The 24518-nt window shown below is 38.9% G+C and overlaps 1 protein-coding gene across 1 annotated transcript in view; it reads left to right on the top strand.

Moving 5' to 3' along the window:
* ACTR2 (actin related protein 2) overlaps positions 1 to 24518 on the top strand; it is a 44564-nt gene that overhangs the window by 5761 nt on the left and 14285 nt on the right. The window contains exons 2-6 of the mRNA XM_032176424.2: positions 6634 to 6744; positions 13314 to 13529; positions 17547 to 17619; positions 20877 to 21013; positions 22696 to 22845. Coding sequence (XP_032032315.1) covers positions 6634 to 6744; positions 13314 to 13529; positions 17547 to 17619; positions 20877 to 21013; positions 22696 to 22845 — 687 coding nt within the window. The remainder of the gene's footprint in view (positions 1 to 6633; positions 6745 to 13313; positions 13530 to 17546; positions 17620 to 20876; positions 21014 to 22695; positions 22846 to 24518) is intronic.

Below are 24518 nucleotides of genomic sequence, written 5' to 3'. Positions count from 1 at the left end.
TTAAAATTATAATTTTTATTTTTTCTTTACTGCTTCTTGCAGAGCAGGACTACCCCATAGGCAGTGTGCCCAGAGTAGCCAGTATAATTTTTTTTTAATTATTTTATTTTGTTATTGTTTTTGAGACAGAGTCTCACTCTGTCGCCCAGGCTGGAGTGTATTCATGTAATCTCGGCTCACTGCAACCTCTGCCTCCCAGGTTCAAGTGATTCTTGTGCCCCAGCCTCCCGAATAGCTGGGATTATAGGCATGCACCACCATGCCCAGCCAATTTTGTAGTTTTAGTAGAGATGGGGTTTCACCATATTGGCCAGGCTGGTTTTGAACTCCTGACCTCAAATGATCCTCCTGCCTCGGCCTCCTAAAGTGCTGGGATTACAGGTGTGAGCCCCCACACTCAGCCTTTTTTTTTTTTTTTCCTGACAGGGTCTCACTCTGTCACCTAGGCTGGAGTGCAGTGGTACAATCATGACTCAAGGCTCAACGTAGCCTCGACCTCCCTGGGCTCAGATGATCCTCCCACCTCAGCCTCCCGAGTTTCTGGGGCTACAGGTGCGTGTCACCATGCCTGGCTAATTTTTGTATTTTTTGTAGAAATGGGGTTTTGCTCTGTAGCTTCAGGCTGGTCTCGAACTCCTGGGCCCAAGCAATCCACCCACTTTGGCTTCCTACAGTGCCGAGATTACAGGTGTGAGCCACCATTCCCAGCCAATTATTTTAATTCTTGTTATTATAACTTAATGTTTTCACATTTGAAGTAATGTGAAATAGTGTGATTTTTGCTATCTTGCTGGATTAATATATACTCTGTATGAAAGCTGGTGCTGAATTCTATGGCAACATCTGCTACCAATAAACTACTGCTCAAGCAGAATAGTTTTATTAATAAGTGATTGATAATCTTTAATTTGAATAAAAAGCCTTTTTTTGTTAAGCAGTAATAGTAGGTTTACAGTTTTTATAGTTTCAGGGATTTCAGTGTTTGTCTTCTAACTTGGGAAATGTTTGTTGCTTAAAATATACTCACAAGAATGTTAAGATACGAACTACCCATCTGAACGATTATAATCAGAAGACTGAGTGATGTGATTATTTGCCACTTTGCCATGTTATGTGTCCAGTGTGTGTAGCTCTGAAGGAGAGGGGAGATGTGTCAACCTTAGCACCCTCTTCCCTGCACTAGGATTAGACCTATGCTCCATCCCAGGCTCCTCCTGCCACCTCCAGCTTCTCTTATGATTTCTCACTTAGTAAACTTATTTATTTACATTCAGCATGCCAAAAATGAACCTTACAAACTGGTAGATTCTCTTTTCATTCATTCATTCTATAATTTTTTTGAGATAATTTATACCCATATAAGTGAGCATTTTCATCCTGATAAATGGATACTTTTGACTCTATCTGTTTATTACTTGGAGGTAGGCATAATAATTTAATATCAAAATAGTATTTAATTCCCATATTTGAGATATTTGTGTAAATTATGACTGACATTAGGCTGGTGATCATGACAGATGTTATACAGAAATGTGGGAACAATTGGGATAACGACGAGAACAGATTCTCTTCCCTATCATTTAAGTTTGTATCAAGTAAACTGGATTTTGACTTAAAAAAGAGTGTGATTTGGGAGAGAAGAGTGTGTGAGAGCTGTGTGTGTGTGTGTGTGTGTGTGTGTGTATGTTTTAGTTTGAAAATACTAAAAAATACTAGATGTTATTCTTCTCCTCTGAGGTCGTTTTTCCTCCAAGTCTTAGGTCACATTATTTAAGAAGACATTGAGAAAAAAATGAACTAGTACTCCTGAATTCTGTTCATTTTAAGGGTGGGAAGTGTATTCCAGTTCATCACTATCAACCACTGCCAAGGAGAAGTAGCTGTGAGCAAGTGGGTTATCTATTGCATATGTTATCATATCATGCTAACTTCTGCCTTAAAAAGTAATCCAGGCTGGGTGCCATGGCTCACGCCTGTAATCCCAGCACTTTGGGAGGCTGAGGCAAGTGGATCACGAGGTCAGGAGATTGAGACCATCCTGACCAACTTGGTGAAACCCCTTCTCTACTAAAAATACAAAAATTAGCCAGGTGCAGTGGCGAGCGCCTGTAATCCCAGCTACTTGGAAGGCTGAGGCAAGAGAATCGCTTGAACCCGGGAGGCAGAGGTTGCAATGAGCCGAGATCACGCCACTGCACTCCAGCCTGGACTACAGAGACTCAGTCTCAATAAAATAAAATAAAATAGAATAAAATAAAATAATCCAAAAGAATTGTATTATACTTTTAGAAATGGGTAGCTGTATCTGAAAAATGCTGTTACCTTGGTGGCTCAATATAAACTAAGACTAGGTTTTGTGGGCTTGTAAGAAGACATCTGAATAATATGTTTTATGTGGTTTCTATTAATAAAATGTAAACATGAGGTGAAAGGTTAGGAATTGAGGTGGCTTGGGAGTGTGAACCTTCCTCATTTCAGACAAATTTTTCATAAAAGCTTTAATCTGATTGTCATGACTCTAACATATTTGAAAAAACTCTGTTTTTAAAAGACTAAGTGGGGCCGGGTGCGGTGGCTTATGCCTGTAAGCCCCAGGCTGGTGGATTACATGAGGTCAGGAGTTAAGAGACCAGCCTGGCCAACATGGTGAAACCCCGTCTCTACTAAAAATACAAAAATTAGCTGGGCGTGGTGGCAGGTGCCTGTAGTCCCAGCTACTTGGGAGGCTGAGGCAGAATTGCTGGAACCTAGGAGGCAGAGGTTGCAGTGAGCTGCGATGATGCCACTGCACTCCAGCCTGGATGACAGAGCGAGACTACATCTCAAAAAAAAAAAAAAAAAAAAAGATAAGTGAAATTCTGGATGGCAGAATGTCCTAGGCTATTTATAATTAAATGTGGTTCATCAACGTCATCTCCAACAGGTCTGCTGTAGAGATCTTTGAAAATATCAAATTTTTATGTTTTGGAGAGCTACATAAGATCTTGCTAAGTTTTACCACATTAAACAAAAGAGTTTCTTATAGATAGCAGCTTTCTTTTGTTTGTTTGTTTGTTTTGTTTTTTGTTTTGTTTTGTTTTGTTTTGTTTTTTTGAGACAGGGTCTCATTCTGTTGCCCAGGCTGGAGCGCAGTGGCGTGATCTCAGCTCACTGCAACCTCCATCTCCCAGGTTCAAGTGATTCTCATACCTCAGCCTCCCAAGTAACTGGGATTACAGGCATGCACCACCATACCTGGCTAATTTTTGTTGGTTTTAGTAGAGATGGGTTTCCATCATGTTGGTAAGGCTGATCTCAAACTTCTGGCCTCATGTGATTCAAGTGATATACATAGTAGCTTTCTATCAAGAGGTACATTGCTATTTTCTGTCTACCTTTGTTTTATTACTGTCATGTATCACATTCAGGTTCTATTTTTCATCTTTAATTCTAAGAATGTGTGGTGCCTGGAGCCATAGAAAAATAGACTTTTTCTGAATATTAAATATATTTTTAAACAATCATGGTATCATACTGTTAAGTCAATAGCAAAACTTTTAATATTTATTGATCATTTACTGTGTACCTATTATGTGCCAGACGCTGTTCTAGGCAGTTGGAATTCATCAGTAAACACAGTGTAGCTAACATTAAATAAATGCTTGTTAATGAGGGTGCAGACTATGATTACATTTCCTTTCTTATATAGCTTCCTCCTCCCACCCTGAAATTTTTAATTGCCCTTTCCTTGCAATGTCTGCTCTTACTAAATAGACTATATATTATTTATTTTTTATATGTTTTTTGAGACAGGGTCTCACATGATCACGGCAGCCTTGACCTCCCAGGCTCAGGTGATCCTCCCACCTCAGTCTCCGGAGTAGCTGGGACTATAGCACATGCCACAATGCCTGGTCAATTTTTAAATTTTTTGTAGTTTTTTTGGGGGGGCAATCTTGCCATGTTGCCCATACTGGTCTCGAGCTTCTGGGCTCAAGTGATCTACCCGCCTAAGCCTCCCAAAGTGCTGGAATTACAGGTGTGAGCCACTGGGACCAGCGTAAACAGACTGTACAAGAATTTGTAACTGCCAGGCACAGTGGCTCATGCCTGTAATCCCAGCAACTGAGGAGGCTGAGACAGGAAGATCACTGGAGGCCAGGAGTTCCAGACCAGCCCGTGCAACATAGTGAGACCCCATCTCTACAAAAAATTTTAAAACTTAGGCTGGGCATGGTGGCTCATTCCTGTAATCCCAGCACTTTGGGAGGCCGAGGCAGGTGGACCACTTGAGGTCAGGAGTTTGAGGACAACATGGTGAAACCCCCGTCTCTACTAAAAAAGAATTACCTGGGGGTGGTGAGGTACACCTGTAGTCCCAGCTACTCAGAAGGCTGAGGCACGAAAATCACTTGAACCCATGGGGGGGCAGGGGGGAGGCCAAGGTTGCAATGATCTGAGATAGAGCCACTGCACTCCAGCCTGGGCGACAGAGTGAGACTGTCTCAAAAAATAATAATGAAAATAAAAACTTGTTTGGGCCTGGTGGCACATACCTGTAGTCCCAGCTACTTGGGAGGCTGAGGTGGGAGCATCACTTGAGCCCAGGAGTTAGAGGCCACAGTGAGCTGCAGTTGTGCCACTGCACTCCAGCCTAGGCAACATACAAGACCCCAACTCTAAATTTTAAATATTTTTTGCCAGGTGCAGTGGCTCACGCCTGTAATCCCAGCACTTTGGGAGGCCGAGGCGGGTGGATCACGAGGTCAGGAGATCGAGACCATGGTGAAACCCCGTCTCTACTAAAAATACAAAAAATTAGCTGGGCGCAGTGGCGGGTGCCTGTAGTCCCAGCTACTCGGGAGGCTGAGGCGGGAGAATGGCGTGAACCAGGGAGGCGGAGCTTGTAGTGAGCCGAGATTGCGCCACTGCGCTCCAGCCTGGGCGACAGAGCGAGACTCTGTCTCAAAAAATGTATATATATATTTTTTAAATTAAAAAAGTATTAAAAGCTCTTGATTCTCTCAAGTTCTACTGTAGTTAAATCCTGCAGAATATCAGTTTCTTATGTATAAAATGGAAGTTTTATCACAATGATATGTTCTCCTTGGAGCAGTACACAGAGAATGAAATTATGTTACCTGGTATTACTAAATACGTTTATCTAAATATAAAAATGTAAATAGGGCCAGCGCAGTGGCTCACGCCTGTAATCCCAGCACTTTGGGAAGCTGAGGCGGGCAGATCACGAGGTCAGGAGATCGAGATCATCCTGGCTAACACGGTGAAACCCCGTCTCTACTAAAAATACAAAAAATTAGCCGGGTGTGGTCGTGGGCGCCTGTAGTCTCAGCTACTCGGAATGCTGAGTCGGGAGAATGGCGTGAACCTGGGAGGTGGAGCTTGCAGTGAGCCGAGATGGCGCCACTGCACTCCAGCCTGGGTGACGGAGCGAGACTCTGTCTCAAAAAAAATAAATAAATAAATAAATAAATACATAAATAAATAAATAGCTAGCCAGGCGCGGTGACTCAACGCCTGCAATCCCAGCACTTTGGGAGGCCAAGGTGGGCAGATTACCTGAGGTCAGGAGTTTGAGACCAGCATGGCCAACATGCTGAAACCCTGTGTGTACTAAAAATGCAAAAATTAGCTGGGCGTGGTGGCGGGTGCCTGTAATCCCAGCTACTTGGGAGGCTAAGGCAGGAGAATTGCTTGGACCCGGCAGGCAGAGGTTGCAGTGAGCTGAGATCATGCCACTGCACTCCAGCCTGGGCGACAAGAGTGAAACTCCGTCTCAAACGAATAGCCAAAAATGCCTAATAAATTTTATTTTCATAATATAGTGATATTAGTTTAAATGACACTTGGTTTTCCCATTTTGGAAAATGACATTGTCTAAGTGATTTGCCCAAAATGAATGAAAGTCTGCTTTAGAATTGAAGCTTTAGTTCTGTTCATTTTCTCACATTTCTCTTTCTAAAAATACTTAGCATTTGGCCAGGCACGGTGGCTCACGCCTGTAATCCCAGCACTTTGGGATGCTGAGGCAGGCGGATCACCTGAGGTCAGGAGTTTGAGACCAGCCTGACCAACATGGAGAAATCCTGTCTCTACTAAAAATACAAAATTAGCTGGGCTTAGTGGCGCATGCCTGTAATCCCAGCTACTCAGGAGGCTGAGGCAGGAGAATCACTTGAACCCAGGAGGCGGAGGTTGCAGTGAGCCGAGATCATGCCATTGCACTTCTGCCTGGGCAAAAAGAGTGAAACTCCATCTCAAAACAAAAACAAAAAAAACCTTAGCATTTGTTCAGCGAATTTGTCCATCCCACAGATACTTCTGGAGTGAGCACTGTGTGCCAGGAGCTCTGTTAGGTATCGGATTCCAGCACAAACTGATCAGCTTAGCTCCCTGCTCTTACGAGGCTTTTGCTCTAGTGAGGGAACTTAGGCACTAATTTAGAGTAAATAAACATGAACCCTGGAAGTAGGCAATGCCATGAAAGAAGTAAAAAGGAGATGTTGCGATAGACTGAAAGCACCAAAAGTTTAAAATGTTATATAAATGCAAAGTAGTATTTTTCAGATGCTGTCTTAAAATATAGTAAATATCCTGATGCTAACCCACTTTTATTTTACTGTTTCATTCCAGTTTGTGAAGTGTGGATATGCAGGCTCTAACTTTCCAGAACACATCTTCCCAGCTTTGGTTGGAAGACCTATAATCAGATCAACCACCAAAGTGGGAAACATTGAAATCAAGGTAATATTTTATTTATTGATAAATGATAATCAAGACATGTGAGGTGTTCTTATAAAAGTAGTTTAACAGTTCTTTTAAGTAGTTTTAAAATATGTTGCCATGAAAAGCAAAGGGGAGGGCAGAAGTTCTCATATTTTTAATTTATATCAACACCTGAACAAGGGCACAAAAATTGAAGTTAATTTCATCTGATTTTGTTTATGTATGGCTTGATGCCATTACTCTTTGGAGTAAAATACTTAAGTTTATTACATTAATGTGAAACACTGTGTTAGTGACTTAAGTCCTATTACATAATATAATTTTTAAAAGAAATTGGCCCGGTATTTTTATGTCTTTCAATTCCATATATTTGTCATTGTATGTGAGTGTCTCTTTCGCACCTTAGACTTTTTCTTTTCATGTTTTTATGACCGATCCCTCTACTTTTTTATATAGCCATTTAGGAAGACATAGGGTGTAAATCTCATTGATTCCTCTTTTCATTAATGTAACTTATTTCCATAATGTGCAGAAGGAAGCCATTCAAGCCTTTATTTGGCCTTGCATTATGTATCTTACCGTAAAGAGGAAGGAAAGTTTTCATTGCCTACTCGCCGTATTTAAGATGAAAGACTACATGTAAAGAAGATAGATTTTTCTCCCATATTAAAGGGATCAGAAATCAAGTAGGAGTTACAATATTTGAGAAGAAAGAGAACAGTGAGAGGGCAGTAGTCACCAGTTGGCTTTAAGTTCTTCAGGTGACTGAGGGATCAAGTTATACAGAATGCCGTAGAATTTAGGGTCTTTTTTAGTGAATTATTTGTGAACATGCTAGCATTGTTGGTCCTATCTGGATAGTCTTTAGCAAGCCTTCAGTGTAAGGTTATGAGTCATTTGAAATATGCATTAGGGCGTATCTCTTTGGGACATTTGTTTTATGTAGAAAGGTGGTAATAGGTGGTAGAGATTTGCTATGTAGCCTTCTGCTTTTGGGATAGAGAGTTGAGTTACACAATGAATAAAAATACAAGCTGAAACTTGGGTTCTGTGTTAGTTTTTTTTTTTTTTTAAGAGTTAAAGTAGCAAATTTTTCTGGCCTCTCCTGTTAACAAAAAAAAATAAAATGGGACACTCAGTATAAGTTTTTTCTTTTTAAGGAGCTTTTGGAATATTTGTGGGATTCCTTACTTGCTTATTGTGAACTCCTTTCATTCCAAATGAATTCTATCTTAAATGAACTTTGACTGGAAATTAGCTAATAATACTGATAAGGATAAACTGTTTAATGAAGCTGAAGGCTATACTTTTTATTCAGTGTCAGGTTTTTAAAGAATGGCTTTTTTATATACTGGACAATAAAATTTTTGAGATATGAAGAAATATCATGTATAGCCATAAATTTATTTTCCAACATAGGCACAAATAACTACACATCTCTTCATGCCCACTTTCTTCGTTTTTAAGGCCAAGTGATAGAAATCAAATTTGTCAATATGCTAATAGAACATTTTTGCCAAGGAATTCCCTAGCAGCATTTGCTTGTATGGTTTGTCTTTCTGTATTCTATTGGCTCAATTCTGTTCACTCTGTGCAATCTTATAAGCCTATCAAGTTAAATTGTTCTTCGAGTAGAAAACAGCAAAAGATACCTGTGTCAAATAAATTTAACCTGAACACTAGAGCTTGGAAAAACAACCCTGAGCTATCTAACTCTCTGCCTACTCAGCTAGACCTTTGCTGTTATCATTTATTTTTCTTAATTAAAGTTCTTAAGTTCAGTAATAAATTAAAGAAGCTTACTTTTTGGAATTCCTGTGCTTAGTATTTTGACTTATACTTTTTGTGTCTTGTTAGCTAAAATGTGGTAGACTAAAAAATGAAAATTTAAATCGTTTAATGAGTTAATTTGCATTCAGGAATAACTGTCCATGTTAATTTGGCCCTAATTATTAACTCCATTAAATATAGTAGTACTGCATCTGACCTCAACCTAATTGTCTCTATTGCTTGTATGTTTAAACATTTCAGTGAGGATTTTATTTAGGCCTTTTCTGACTCTTACTTCTACCTTCTCTCTCTTCACCTTTCTTGACCCGTTGAAGTAGAATAACAAAAAGATGGTAAGTGAGGTTACACACATGCTCTGTTTGTTTTCCACTTTTGCTTGATGGGACAGTAGTTGTTGTTTTGTGTCCCTTTAGTATTGGGGAGGGGGGGTTATTCCATATTTTTATTTTAAGTACTTTGATTTTTAACCTTTTTCATTGCTTCAATTTGATAGCAACTAATTAAGTCCTATACTTTCCTGATTGCGTACAATGGACCAAACAAGAACTAATTACTAACATAGTTTTGAATTGTTTTCCTTGTTTTTCTTGTAGATGAATGTTATAGTTAAAACGGAATGTGTTGTGCATAATATTAGAAACCAAATGGCTTTATATAGGATATGTGTGATCCAGAAAATTCAAGTGAAGTTGTTACATTTGAATAAATTCACTTTATTGACCAGTATTAAATTGAACATTGACTGTCATAGCCTGTATGTATATTTGCATCTAGTATGGTATCATATGTGTACTTAATAAACTGAGTAAAATTTTAATATGTAAATCAACCATAGATAGAAAAAGAGAATTCTTTCCATATCATCCTTACTGATGAGCAGATTTCACAACGTTATCTGAGGATAAATAAGAAAAAGGTAAAGCTTTTCTATAAACAACAGATTTTCCCCCCAAATAAATAACATTGTGCAGTGCGTTTTTCTTTACAACTATAAGCTTGCTGGGCTTATCTCAGACATTTAACTCTTTCATTGTATTTTTCTGTGATAGTCTAAGTGCTTCTGTAGTAGACACTTTTCAAGTTTGTTTTTAATACTGTTTGTAAGAATCTCTGACAAAAATCAGGCACTTCTAAATACGTTTTAACTAGTAATAGTAACTTTGTGAAGTTTTCTTTTGAACAAACAAAAACATTTAAAAGAGGAAATTTATCCTAAATCGAAGATCATACATTTGTGTTAATATTCTAATGAGATTAAGAAAAGGATGTGCCTGCTGGGCACGGTGGCTCGTGCCTGTAATCCCAGCACTTTGGGAGGCCCAAGCGGGTGAATCACAAGGTCACAAGTTCAAGACCAGCCTGATGAACATGGTGAAGCCCCGTCTCTACTAAAAATACAAAAATTAGCCAAGTGTGGTGGTGTGTGCCTGTAATTCCAGCTACTCAGGAGGTTGAGGCAGGAGAATCGCTTGAACCTGGGAGGCGGAAGTTGCAGTGAGCCAAGATCACACCACTGCACTCCAGCCTGGGCAAGAGTGATACTGCATCTCAAAAAAAAAGAAAAGGGAAGAGTGTGCTTGTAGAGAACAGTGTAGGCTTATTTTAACAGAAGTTTTTGACCAAGTGAGGTGGTTCATGCCTGTAATCCCAGCACTTTGGCAAGACGAGGTGGGAGGATAGCTTGAGCCCAGGAGTTCAAGACCAGCCTGGGCAACATGGCAAGACCCTGTCTCTACAGAAAGTTTTTTAAAAAGTAACCAGGCATAGTGATATGTGCCTCCCAAGCTACTTGGGAGGTTAAGGCAGGAGTATTGCTTGAGCCCAGAAGTTCGAGGCTGCAGTGGGTGATGACAGGGCCACTGCACTCCACCCTGGGTGACAGAGCAAAACCCTGCCTCTATTAGTTAATTGAACAAACAAATGTTTTCAGTGGAATTTTCTTCTAGGGATTTAATTGTGCTTTTGAACTTGAGTTTACTCTGTATTCTAATTTGAGGTGACATTGCTCAAAATGATTCTTGGCAAATATAATCCCTACTACCCACTTTTCATGAAGTATAAATACCTTTGAAACAGCATCTCAGTTACTGTGATTTTTTTCATTGTTTCAGATAGGTGATGTTCAGTGGTGGGGCAGGTGGTTAAAACCTAAGGTCTGATCTGATCACTTATAACTTGGTTCTGAGTGATGAAGGCAAGTTATATAACACTTAGTAGGATTTTTTGATTAAAATTTTAGCTATGAAAATTTTTTAATTGGATAGCTTGAATAGTCAAACTTTGTACTTCTTAAATAAGTTAATACTCCATTTTAAATGTCCTCTTGGTTCTGAAGAAGGTAAGGATACTCAATTCCAAACATTTCTTTCAGTTAATCCTTTATAGTATGTGTGGTCCTAGAAGTAGATACACGAGGCATTTATTTAGAGTTGGCATTGGGTCACGTAAATGGAAGCCCCTATTCGTACATTAAACAAAAAGTAAATTTCTGTTGCAATCAGATCAGACTTATTTCAAATTGGCTGAAATAATACTGATTATATTATCTAATTATCTAATCTGTTATCTTGTACAACACAAAAGACGTAGAGGAAAGTTAGTAACAAAAGTAGTATATATAATTACAGGTATAGATTCCCACCCAACATTTTATTAAGCAGTATTAAGAAAACAGCAATATTGAAATGATTTTACAATGAAACTTGTATATCCATCACTTAGATTCTGACATTAATATATATCATACTGATTTATTACATATCTGTTCATCTATTCATTCATCAGTGCATCTTGTTTTTTGATGGATTTCAAAGTAAGTTGCAGATACCAGTATACTTCTTCCTGAATACTTCAACATGTGCATGTTATTAACCAGAATTCACAAATACAGATTTTTAGTTTTGCATATTCCTCATAGAAGAATCTAAACGGTTGGGTGTGGTGACTCATGCGTATAATCCTAGCACTTTGGGAGGCTGAGGTGGGCGGATCCCTTGAGCCAGGAGTTCAAGAACAGCCTGGGCAACATGGTGAAACCCTGTCTCTACTAAAAATACAAGAATTAGCTGGGCATGTAGCCTGTAGTCCCAGCTACTTGGGAGGCTGAGGTGGGAGGATCACCTGAGCCTGGGGAGGTTGAGGCTGTGGTAAGCCATAATGGCACCACTGCACTCAAGCTTGGGTGACAGAGTGAGACTCCATCTCAAAAAAAAAAAAAAGGAGTCTAAACATTTAATATTTCAGAAATTTGAGTAGTAAGTTAGTAAGTTATGGTAAATGAACTTCGTAAGAAATTGCAACAGAAATTTTTACTGAACATTTCTAGCATCTGTTTTTAACTATGTTATACTTTTTGATGTTGCTTTTAGTGGATTTTCCAGACATCTGTTTGTTTTTTTATTAGAGTCCTCACCTTGGTTTCATCTCTGATATTTTCTTTTTCTTTTTCTTTTTTTTTTTTTTTGATTTAAAACTCATATATTTTTAAGCCTTCTTTTTAAAACATCTCATGTTGGCCAGGCACGGTGGCTCATGCCTGTAATCCCAACACTTGGGAGGCCGAGATGGGTGAATCACTTGAGGTCAGGAGTTTGAGACCAGCTTGGCCAATGTGGTGAAACCCCATCTTTACTAAAAATACAAAAATTAGCCGGGCATGTTGGCAGGTGCCTGTAATCCCAGCTACTCAAGAGGCTGAGGTAGGAGAATCGCTTGAACCTGGGAGGCAGAGGTTGTAGTGAGCTGAGATCATGCCACTGCACTGTAGCCTGGGCAGTAGAGCGAGACTCAGTCTCAAAAAAAAATCTTGTGTTAATTTTGCTGCTGCTTTTTTTTTTTGTCTCTCCATAATTAAAACTTAACATATTGTAGCAAATGTCTATTTCTGATACTAGTTTTTTTAATTGAATTTATCAACATATGTAGAAATTAATATTATTTAACATCTTGACTAGCTGTTTTCTAAAAATAAGTCTAAATGCTAGGACATCCTTACTTATTATATATACAAAATGTGACTTTCAAATGTGGGTCATCTTAAGTATGCTCTCATTGGAGACAAGACTTGTGAGTATTATGCTTCATGTGTGATGGTGTAGTTTTCCAATATACTTTAAGATTGAAAATGTTGCTCAGGAGACAATTTTAAAGGATGGGTTATTTGCCTATATCTTAATATTTTATAACTACAAATTCTCATTCACCTTGGTGAGGCATATGTAGAAACAGTTTAAATTCTTATTCAGGCATATGTAGATAGAAGTTTGTGCCATTTATAAGTTAGTTGGTGTATATATGCGTTATTATAGAGTAATAATCATTTTATTTTTTGCTTCTTTCATTATGCTTTATATTACTTACATTTATCATTTTGATATTTAGTGCAAAGAAATGTGCTGCATGCATTGAGCATTTTTCTACAAGTTTTTTCCCCCGATGTGCTATTTCACATATCACAGGCCTTATTTTTTGAACAATTGAGCAAAAGAAACAGATGAAACCTCATACAAAACCCTCCAAAATATGAAAATGTGGGGTTTATTTGTGCTATTGCTCTTCTTTTGGAAACATTTGTGTTAAAGGTAAGGTCAATTTATTGATTTAAACCACGTTGTACGCAAAAATTTATTATCCATGATTAAACTTTCTAAGACATCGTTCTTGATAGAAAAGATTTTCTAACTTGTGGAATAAAAAGATTTATTTTGCAAGTGTCAGAAAGATTAAAATTAATTATTCCCAAGTTTTCTTAAATATTATGCAAAATTTTGATCTACAGCTTTGACATAATTTTCTAGGATCTTATGGTTGGTGATGAGGCAAGTGAATTACGATCAATGTTAGAAGTTAACTACCCTATGGAAAATGGCATAGTACGAAATTGGGATGACATGAAACACCTGTGGGACTACACATTTGGACCAGAGAAACTTAATATAGATACCAGAAATTGTAAAATCTTACTCACAGAACCTCCTATGAACCCAACCAAAAACAGAGAGAAGATTGTAGAGGTGAGTTTTTCTGCAGGATATGCACATGTATTTCTGTGATATTATGTTAAATCAAAAATTTTCTTTTTTCTTACTGTTGCTGTGGATAAAGAGAATAAAAATAATTGTTTTCCTTCAGATCTTATTAAGTATATACTATGTGCTAGTCATTATTCTAAGTAGGAAAGTAGGATAGATCAGTAAACAAAAAATCCTACTGCCATGGAGTGTATATATTCTAACAGGGTAAAACAGACCAAAAAAATTAAGTTTTTAATTTAGTGAGTTAATTAAGTTAATTTTTTATGGAGGAGCCAGCAGAAGGAGATTGAAAAGGCTAATACAATAAGCAGTTACAGAGTTAATTAAATGGTTTGTTAGAAGGTGAGCAATCCAGTTGACCCATGAGCAATGCAGGGTTAGGGGCACCAACCCTCCCTACTCACGTGCAAAATTAACTACCCCCAAAAATACTTAACTTCTAATAGCCTACTGTTGACCAGAAGCCTTACCGACAACATGATATGTATTGTATACTATATTCTTAAAATAAAGTAAGCTAGAGGAAATGCTGTTAAGAAAATCATAAGGAAGAGAAAATCCATTTACTATACCTTAAATGGATGTGGATCATCATAAAGATCTTCATCCTCATTGTCTTCATGCTGACAAAGAAGAGGAGGGGTTAGTCTGGCTGTCTTGGGTGGCAGAGACAGAAGAGGTGGAAGGGGAGGCAGGAAAGATTTATTGACAAAAATCGTGTATAAGTGGACCTGTGTGGTTCAAACTTGTTGTTATTCAAGGGTCAGCTGTAGGTATTAAAGGCAAAATAAATCAGGTTAAGGGGGAGTGGGAGGTTGTAATTGTACATAGGTTGTGAGAAGGTGATGTTTAAACAGACAGGGTAAGTGAGTTAGCCAGGATATATAGGAGAATGGTATTCCAGATAAAGGGAGTAGCCAGTATAAAGGTCTTAAGTTAGGAACAAGCCTGGCATATTAAAGAATAAGCAAGGAAGCCAGTGTGAGGGGAAAGCAACAGAAGATGAGGTCAAATAAGTAATATTGGTGTCTTGTAGGCTCTAATTAGGAATTGGGCGGCTGGACGTGGTGGCTCACACCTGTAATCCCAGCACTTTGGGAGGCCAGGGCGGGCGGATCTCAAGGTTAAGAGTTCGAGACCAGCCTGACCAACATAGTGAAACCCCGTCTCTACTAAAAATAGAAAAATTAGCTGGGCGTAGTGGCGCGCGCCTGTAATCCCAGCTACTTGGGAGGCTGGGGCAGGAGAATCGCTTGAACCCGGGAGGCAGAGGTTTGCAGTGAACCGAGATCACACCACTGCATTCCAGCCTGGGTGACAGGGCGAGACTCAGTCTCAAAAAAAAAGGGGGTGGGGAGGGGAATTGGGCTTTTACTGTGGGTGAAATATGGGGCTCTTACAGGAAAGGGAGATGCTCAGATTTAGATTTCTCTGTTGTGTTGTGAGTTTCCCACAAGGAGGCAAAGATAGAACAGTTGGGGACTTTTTCAGTCATTTAAGCAAAAGATAATGATGGTTAGGGTTGGAGTAATAGTAGTAGAGTTAGTGAGAAATTACCAGATTACAGGTCTATTTTGAAGGTAGGGCCAAAGAATTTTCTAATGCATTTGATATGGGTAATAGAGAGTGAAGAGTCAGAGATGACTCCAAAGGTTTTGGCTTGACTGGAAGATGGAGTTACCATTAACTGAGGTTGGGAGAACAACTGAGAAAAGTAGAGCAGGGTTTGAAGGGGAATGAGCAATAGTTCAATTTTGGACATGATAAGTTTGTAGGTCCCTATTAGACATCCAAGCAGAAATGTCAAAACAGGTAGTTATATATTATATATAAGATCAAGTTCAAGAGAAAAGACTGGGCTGGAGATACAAACTTGAGAGTCATCCGGATATAAATAATATGGTTCAACAAAGAAGAGAGGGTGGACGGTGGTGAAAAGGCCAAGGACCAGAGAGATAGGAGGAGCCAGCAGAAGGAGATTGAAAACGCTAATGAGGCCGGGCTAGGTGGCTCCCAGCACTTTGGGAGGCCAAGGCGAGTGGATCACTTGAGACTAGGAATTCGAGACCAGCCTGGCCAACATGGCAAAACTCCATCTCTACTAAAAACAGTAGAGTAGTAGTGGTGCACGCCTGTAATCCCAGCTACTCGGGAGGCTGAGGCAGGAGAATTGCTTGAACCCAGGAGGTGGAGGTTGCAGTGAGCTGAGATCACCCCACTGCACTCCAGCCTGAGCAACAGAGCGAGACTCTGTCTCAAAAAAAGAAAAAAAAGCTAATGAAATAATGAAATAAGCAGTTACAGAGGAAAGAGAGAGCAAGAGAGCTATGATCCTCATAGTTTAAATAAGTAATTTTTCAAGGTTCTTTTATTTTTGTATATATGAAGTAGAAAATAACTTCTGTAGCTTTCCAGTTACTATTTAATGTACATATTTTATGAATATGTTTAAATGTTGATGGAAATTTTTGAAAGGATTTAGAAGAAAATGTTGTTAGTATTTTTAAAGCCTGTATTAAAACTCAATTTTGTATTGTTTTGAAAATCTAAGATCATGGTTTTAAAGAATCCATATGATTTCTTACAGCTTATATTTTAATATTCTTATTTGTTTATGACTACAAATATGTCTATGACTGATAGTATCCTACCTTAATCTCATTAACATGCTTTCACATTGGTATGTGCATATATATGATCATTCTTCCATTTTCATCCCTGTGGAGGTGGAATAAAGGATGATGGAATAAAATACTATTCAGACTATCTAATTGCTTAATTGATGAGTATGTGTTTCAGAGTTGTAGAATTTAAATTCTGTGTAATTTTCATTGTGGTCAATTGTAAAATTTCTAAATATTTAGATATTCAGACTGATAGGCAACCCTACCAGTCAAGGAGTGCTCAGTCTAGATCACCAAAAAAAAATCATGCAGGATGTTCCCAGCTGACCTGGGCTACAGAGAATGAACATGTGTGTGACCAGTGAGGGCACAAAGGAAACAACTCCTCCTTCCAGGGTAGTTCATTTGGAGGTTGTAATTACAGTCTTGATTCAAGTAGGGACTGGGCTCAGCAGCTAAGCCATTTCTGTATCTTCCAGCAATCAGGAATTAACCATTGATTTTTGTCTTTGCCATGCCATTTTACTGTTTTTTTTTTTTCCTTCCTTCCTTCCTTCCTTCCTTGCTTCCTTCCTTCCTTCGTTCCTTCTTTCATTCATTCATTCATTCATTCATTTTTAAGCTCCTCAGGGTAGACAGAGCTATACTCCTGGCCCAGATTGAGGGAGGGGCTACGAAGCTCTGTAAAGCAATTTCTATATTTTGTCTTTGAATTAAAAGATATTTCCTGTCCAGGCACGGTGGCTCACGCCTATAATCCCAGCACTTTGGGAGGCCAAGGCAGGCAGATCATGAGGTCAGGAGTTCGAGACCAGCCTGGCCAACATAGTGAAACCCTGTCTGTACTAAAAATACAAAAATTAGCCAGGCATGGTGGTGCATGCCTGTAGTCCCAGCTACTCGGGAGGCTAAGGCAGGAGAATCAGTTGAACCTGGGAGGTGGAGGTTGCAGTGAGCCAAGATTGTGCCTCTGCACTCCAGCTTGGGCAACAGAGTGAGACTTCATCCCAAAAAAAAAAAAAAAAAAGAATTTCCCTTAAGGGACGTCAATTAAGAGAGTCTTGTTCAATACAGAGAGCTTTCTTTCACACTAATTAGTTATTAACTAATACACTAAGAAATCTTTGCTTTGTCACGCTTATGAAATGCTTGGGGACTTAGTATGTATCCAGAAATCTGTCTTCAGACTTCGAGCTCTGTGGCAGCAGAACTTTAATAAGAAACAAGAGGAGCTGATGAAAATGGAAGACTATTTCAGGTCCATTTGATTCTATTTTGGGCAATTAATTTCACTCTGTGACCATGAAGAAAACATTTATTTATTATGTAATTTTCTAAATACCAGTTTTTTTCTTTCTGTCTGCATTTACAGGTAATGTTTGAAACTTACCAGTTTTCCGGTGTATATGTAGCCATCCAGGCAGTTCTGACTTTGTACGCTCAAGGTAGGTGAAGCTTAACTGTTAGAAAAATCACTTCATCAAACATTTATTATGTACGTTTTATGTCCGAGAATTTGGTTTCTCAATAAGTTATAAGCCCCAGAAAACTACATTATTTATATACCACACTTTGAAATATTTTCACAGTTTTTAAAATTTGTGAAATAAGATTTTTTTTTTTTTTTTTTTTTGAGACGGAGTCTCACTCTGTCACCCAGGCTGGAATGCAGTGGTGCAATCTCGGCTCACTGCAAGCTCAGCCTCCCGGGTTCACGCCATTCTCCTGCCTCAGCCTCTCTGAGTAGCTGGGACTACAGGCACCCGCCACCACGCCCGGCTAATTTTTTGTATTTTTTTAGTAGAGACGGTGTTTCACCGTGGTCTCGATCTCCTGACCTCGTGATCCTCCCGCCTCGGCCTCCCAAAGTGCTGGGATTACAAGCGTGAGCCACCGCGCCCGGCCTATAAGATTTTATATACATTTTTATTTGCTAAATATGGATTTAAGGTTAAAAAAAGGCTGAAAGACTTATTTTTTTAAAAATAGGATGTTCTTTTAAGCTATTTTAATTTTTTTTTTTTTTTTTTTTTTTTTTTTGAGACAGATTTTTGCTTTTGTTGCCCAGGCTGGAGTGCAATAGTGCAATCTCGGCTTACCACAACCTCCACCTCCTGGGTTCAAGTGATTTTCCTGCCTCAGCCTCCCGAGTAGTTGGGATTACAGGCATGTGCCACCACACTTGGCTAATTTTGTATTTTTAGTAGAGACGGGGTTTCTCCATGTTGGTCAGGCTGGTCTCAAACTCCTGACCTCAGGTAATCTGCCCGCCTCAGCCTCCTGAAGTGCTGGGATTACAGGCATGAGTCACCGTGCCTGGCATTGCTATTTTAATTTTTTATACATGGAATTTGTCCCCAGAATTGGCTTGAGTTAAAAAAAAATATGCAGAGATTTAAAAAGGTAGCATAAAATCATGCCTGTCAAATATATAGTAGATTAAAAAGGAGAAGGTAAACATTTGGGAGTGCATTTCTAACTTTTGAGGTGGGTTTAATGGAGGAGACTACTTATATATTCTCTTGATATTGCCATTAGCAACTGCCTCCCTCTTTATTGGAAATAAAATATTGGCCATGTTGGGAGAGCTCTTTTTTTTTTTTTATGGCCTTATAAATTCAACAGGAACTTACTGAGAATGGCTGGGCCTGTCAGATACGTGCCAAGGAGTCTTTTAGGCACTTAAGGGGATAATCCAGTGGGAAAAGTGTGTGGCACTGGAAATGGGTCAAGTGTGTTTGGAGAAAGGCCAGTATGTAACCTGATGGAAGTGGTAGAAAATAAGGTGAGGTGGGTAGGGAGGGCTCTTTGGGAAATAAAATGTAAATTCTTGGCATTAGTCAGTGTTACTGGGAGTATTTTTGAATTGATGATGGTGTGAATTCCTCTTTTTTTTTTTTTTTTGTCTTTTTTGCAATGGAAAGCCTCTTTTTAAGAGTACAACATTCAAGGGCTGTATATGAGTTTTATGAGGCTTATTGCATCAAGGAAGGACAAATTATATCAACTTAAAAAGGAGGTAGTTTTAGGCTGGGTGCGGTGGCTCACGCCTGTAATCCCAGCACTTTGGGAGGCCGAGGTGGGTGGATCACAAGGTCAGGAGATCGAGACTATCCTGACTAACACGGTGAAACCCTGTCTCTACTAAAAAAAAAAAAATACAAAAAATTAGCTGGGCATGGTGGCGTGTGCCTGTAATCCCAGCTACTTGGGAGGCTGAGGCTGGAGAATCACTTGAACCCGGGAAGCAGAGGTTGCAGTGAGCCGAGATTGTGCCATTGCACTCCAGCCTGGGCGACAGAACGAGACTCTGTCTCAAAAAAATATAAATAAAAATATAAAAAAGTTTTTTTGACCAGGTGTGGTGGCTCATGGCTGTAATCCCAGCACTTTGAGAAGCCAAGGTGGTCAAATGGCTGTATCTCCAGTGTTTGAGACCAGCCTGGGCAACATAGTGAGATCCCTATCTCTATAAAAAATAAAATTAGCTGGGTGTGGTTGCACACACCTATAGTCCCAGAGGCTGAGGTGAGATGATCACGAGCCCAGGAGGTTGAGGAAACATGGGAAACAAAGAAGCTTCTTTGCTGTTCTTTTATTACGAGGTTTAACTGACATTGCCTTTTATTATAAGGTTTCCAGTGAATAATCAAAGTGATGCTTTGGTTAGCCATGTTTAATTCTTCTTAGATTTCTAGCTGTCTAGTATCAATAGGCATTTTTCCAGAACACACAGTATATGTTATTTGTAGTATATTCAAAACTATCTAAGTTGAAAAAAATAAAGAATTGTACAGAGCTTTAAGAACATGTTTTGCGGCCGGGCGCGGTGGCTCAGGCCTGTAATCCCAGCACTTTGGGAGGCCGAGGCGGGCGGATCACGAGGTCAGGAGATCGAGACCATCCTGGCTAACACGGTGAAAACCCATCTCTACTAAAAAAAAATACAAAAATTTAGCCGGACATGTTGGCGGGCGCCTGTAGTCCCAGCTACTCGGGAGGCTGAGGCAGGAGAATGGCGTGAACCCGGGAGGTGGAGCTTGCAGTGAGACGAGATCGCGCCACTGCACTCCAGCCTGGGGGACAGAGCAAGACTCCATCTCAAAAAAAAAAAAAAAAAAGAACATGTTCTGCTCGGTGTGGTGGCTCATGCCTGTAACCCCAACAGTTTGAGAGGCCAAGGCAGACAGATCACTTGAGGCCAGGAGTTCGAGACCAGCTTGGGCAACATGGCGAAACCCTGTCTCTACAAAAAAATTACAAAAATTAGCCAGGCCTGGTGGTGCATGCCTGTAGTCCCAGCTACTCAGGAGGCTAAGGTGGGAGGTATGACTTGAACACAGGAAATGAAGGTTGCAGTGAGCCTAGATTGAGCCACTGTACTCCTCCTGCCTGGGTGACAGAGCCAGACCCTGTCTCAAAAAAAAAAAGAAAAAAAAAAGTCATGTTTTTCAGTCCTCAGTCTCAGGGTCTGTTTCTTCTCATCTCCTTGGGCAGCACATAATAGTAGACTAAAAGTCTTAAAAGAGAACACTCACTTTAATACTTATGCATTGGAAACAAACTGCAAAATAAGTAAATAATAAATTCCGGCTTCTAGTTGGTTGCGTTTCTATTTTGGCTTCCCTGCTGTATTTGGAACTTGCTGGCTTTGGTTTTTCTGATTTGGCTTTTTATTTAAATCCCCCTGGCTTTTATGCAGGTTTATTGACTGGTGTAGTGGTAGACTCTGGAGATGGTGTGACTCACATTTGCCCAGTATATGAAGGCTTTTCTCTCCCTCATCTTACCAGGAGACTGGATATTGCTGGGAGGGATATAACTAGATATCTTATCAAGGTAAGTGAAAGGAAAATATCATGGAAATTAAATTTTGTAATTTGTTTACCACCCTAACACAGAATTGAATCTGTCGTTTTAGGATTCCAGCAAATCTGTACCACTAGAGAAATTACCCAGTTACCTCCCTTATTTATATAAAAATTCATGTAAGATTTATACACATGAAGAAAAAAAGAAAAAGATACATTAAAAGCAAGAAAAAAAGATGTACACACATGATCTCTGTATACTAATGAGAGTACATTATATCATTACATAATTATATTTGTCATTCCTGAGGAATGAGTAGACAGATATTTCAAGGATAGAAGAGACCCCTAACTTGAAACTTTCTTGGACAGCTCAGGCAGCCTTTTCTGCCATAAATCCTTTCTTTGAGCAGGTATGTTTTAAGCCATAATCTTGGTTGGGCTGCCTGCTCTTGTCCTTTCCTACAAAATACAGTGATAGCAAATTAATGATAATTTGAGAAAAACAGCCCAAATATGCCAGACTTTAATATTTAGTAGTTTTCATGGAGTAGATCCAGTTTTTAATATTTACTATTTTAGTTCACTTCTGAATATAACTAGTTATAATTTTCTTTAAAACATTACTGGAGAAAGTACATAAGGTGTCTACTTGCTAACATATATCATTTTTAATGTTAAAATAAAATTTAGAAAATTGTTTATACCAGAATTCTATAATCAGTCTATCCTCTCTAGGACAGTGGTTCTTACCAGGGGACAGTGCTGTCCTCTGGGGGATATTAGCAATTTCTGGACACATTTTTGGTTGTCTGAGCTGGGCAGGAATGCTACTGAACATTCTATAGTGAGTAGGGCTGGCTGCACAACAAACAATGTATAGTCTGTCAGTGGTGCTGCTGTTAAGAAACCCTGTCTCTGCATTAAATTGGGTTGCACTGTCTTTACCTTGACATTGGGTTCCTTCAGTCTCATTTAAAAGTAATCCTCCTCATGAGGGGAGATTAAATTAATGAGAATATAATACTCTCATTTTAGGCCAAAATTCAAAGCGTAACCAACAGAATTTCTGGGGTTGTCTTTAGAACACAGACTCAAATATTAGAGGATTTTTTTTTTATTTGTAAAGTCTAGTAATTTTTTTTGTCTCAGTGGGTTTTTAAAAAAATAGTATTTTCTAGCATTTAAGAAATATAACAATGGAGATTATGCCTTTGAGTATCCGAATAATTCCCTTATCATTCGTTAAACAAATGCTATTGTCCTTCTAATATGTGCCAGACACAGTACTAGAAGCTAAAGATAAAACTTTTAAAGACTTGGGGGCATTTCATAAATATGGCATTAATTGTGTGAGCAAACTGCAGGCTACAGGAGTCCAGTACTAAAATAATATTTATTCATTAATATACTTTTGTTTATCAAAACTATCAAAACATTAGTACTCATGCAGTGCTTTTCAAAAACTGACTTTTCTAGTCATTTTACTGACTTATTTATGAATTGTTAATTATTTTACCCTCTCTGAAACTGAAATATAAATCCTTTTATGGCGGGTAAAATCCTACTTCTGAAATAGTAGGAGCTGAGGATCCACTGCCCATTCTGTTTGTTATTGATGTGACATATTTAATGAGCATTATTAATAGCTTTTGCAGAGTAGAACTCATTCAGCTGTATTATGAACTTACTGCTATTGTTTTGTACCAGCTACTTCTGTTGCGAGGATACGCCTTCAACCACTCTGCTGATTTTGAAACGGTTCGCATGATTAAAGAAAAACTGTGTTACGTGGGATATAATATTGAGCAAGAGCAGAAACTGGCCTTGGAAACCACAGTATTAGTTGAATCTTACACAGTAAGTGTTTCCAGTGTATAATATATATGTGTTTTAAAGTGGACAGCCATGATTATTGGTGTCAGCTTAAGGAGGTTTTCTTAGAATCAGTATTTTTGTCTTGGGTTGTTGTAATATGTATATGTGTGACTTTTAATGTCTCTTTCTACATTAAGATTCTATTTAATTATTTTAGGGCACCATATAATGCAAATCAAGGCAAGAATCATAAATTACTCTCTATACTAGGGTATAATTAGATGCGAGATGTTATTTTGAGATTCTAGTATTTGGCATAGCATTTCTCAACATATGTTTTACAGAACTTTATTTCCCTGAGATGTTAATAAGCATTTCACAAAAATTAAAAAGGATTACATTGTCACATAAGTTTGGGAAAGAGTTGATTTCACTTCACTGTAGAACTCAGCCTTTGGTTTGCTAATATATGCACAATTAATATAGTATACGTGTTTCTCAGACTCATATTCTAGGGCTTTTCAGAATTTCATGGGATTAGTAGTCTAAGAAACATACTTTGGAAATGGTCATTCTAGAGCATTGCTTTACTAATTCAGTAGGTGGCAGCCTTTCCTGACTTACTATTTTTTAATGAGGTATTAAATGTTAACTTGAAAATTGTAACTAATGAGATTTAGGACCTGGTTATAGTTTATAACACCAGAGGAGTTGATCCTACTTGAATTTTTAGTGAATTACCATCTTAAGCCTATTAAATTCATCTGAGTATAAAGTACCTCCAGGTCTCATCTTTGATCTAGTTATTACTAAAATGAAACAGTAATAGGCAATAAAGGCAAGTATTTTAAAACCATATGATTCATACTAGCTCTACATATTCACAAAAGTGTGCAAAATAGTCATTTTTAAAGTAATTATAAAAAATTTGTTGTTGGCCGGGCGCGGTGGCTCACACCTGTAATCCCAGCACTTTGGGAGATCGAGGTGGGCGGATCACCTGAGGTCAGCAGTTGGAGACCAGCCTGGCCAACATGGTGAAACCCCGTCTTTACTAAAAATACAAAAAATTAGCCAGGCAAGGTGGTGGGCACCTGTAGTCCCAGCTACTCAGGAGGCTGAGGCAGGAGAATTGCTTCAACCCAGGAGGCGGAGGTTGCAGTGAGCTGAGATCATGCCACTGCACTCCAGCCTGGGTGACAGAGCAAGACGCCATGTCGGGGAAAAAAAAAAAAAAAGAGTTGTTAAGATAGTGATCCAAATATTCAGTAAACCCATTTAAAAATTTTTTAAATTTATTTTTTATTATACTTTAAGTTCTGGGATACATGTGCAGAAAATGCAGATTTGTTACATAGGTATACATGTGCCATGGTGGTTTGCTGCACCCATCAACCTGTCATCTGCATTAGATATTTCTCCTAATGCCATACCTCCCTCCCCTTGCCGCCCCCCACCCAACAGGCCCCATGTGTGATGTTCCGCTCCCTGTGCCCGTATGTTCTCATTGTCAACTCCCACTTATGAGTGAGAACATTTGGTGTTTGGTTTTCTGTTCCTGTGTTAATTTGCTGAGAATGATGGTTTCCAGCTTCACCCATGTCCCTGTAAAGGACATGAACTCATTGATTTTTTTTATGGCTGCATAGTATTCCATGGTGTATATGTGCCACATTTTCTTTATCCAGTCTAACATTGATGGGCATTTGGGTTGG

Source organism: Hylobates moloch, unplaced genomic scaffold (genome assembly GCF_009828535.3).
Source record: "Hylobates moloch isolate HMO894 unplaced genomic scaffold, HMol_V3 SCAFFOLD_15, whole genome shotgun sequence".
Lineage (NCBI taxonomy): Eukaryota > Metazoa > Chordata > Mammalia > Primates > Hylobatidae > Hylobates > Hylobates moloch.
The sequence above is the reverse complement of the archived record's forward strand: the minus strand, read 5'-3'. Positions and strand labels throughout refer to the sequence as shown.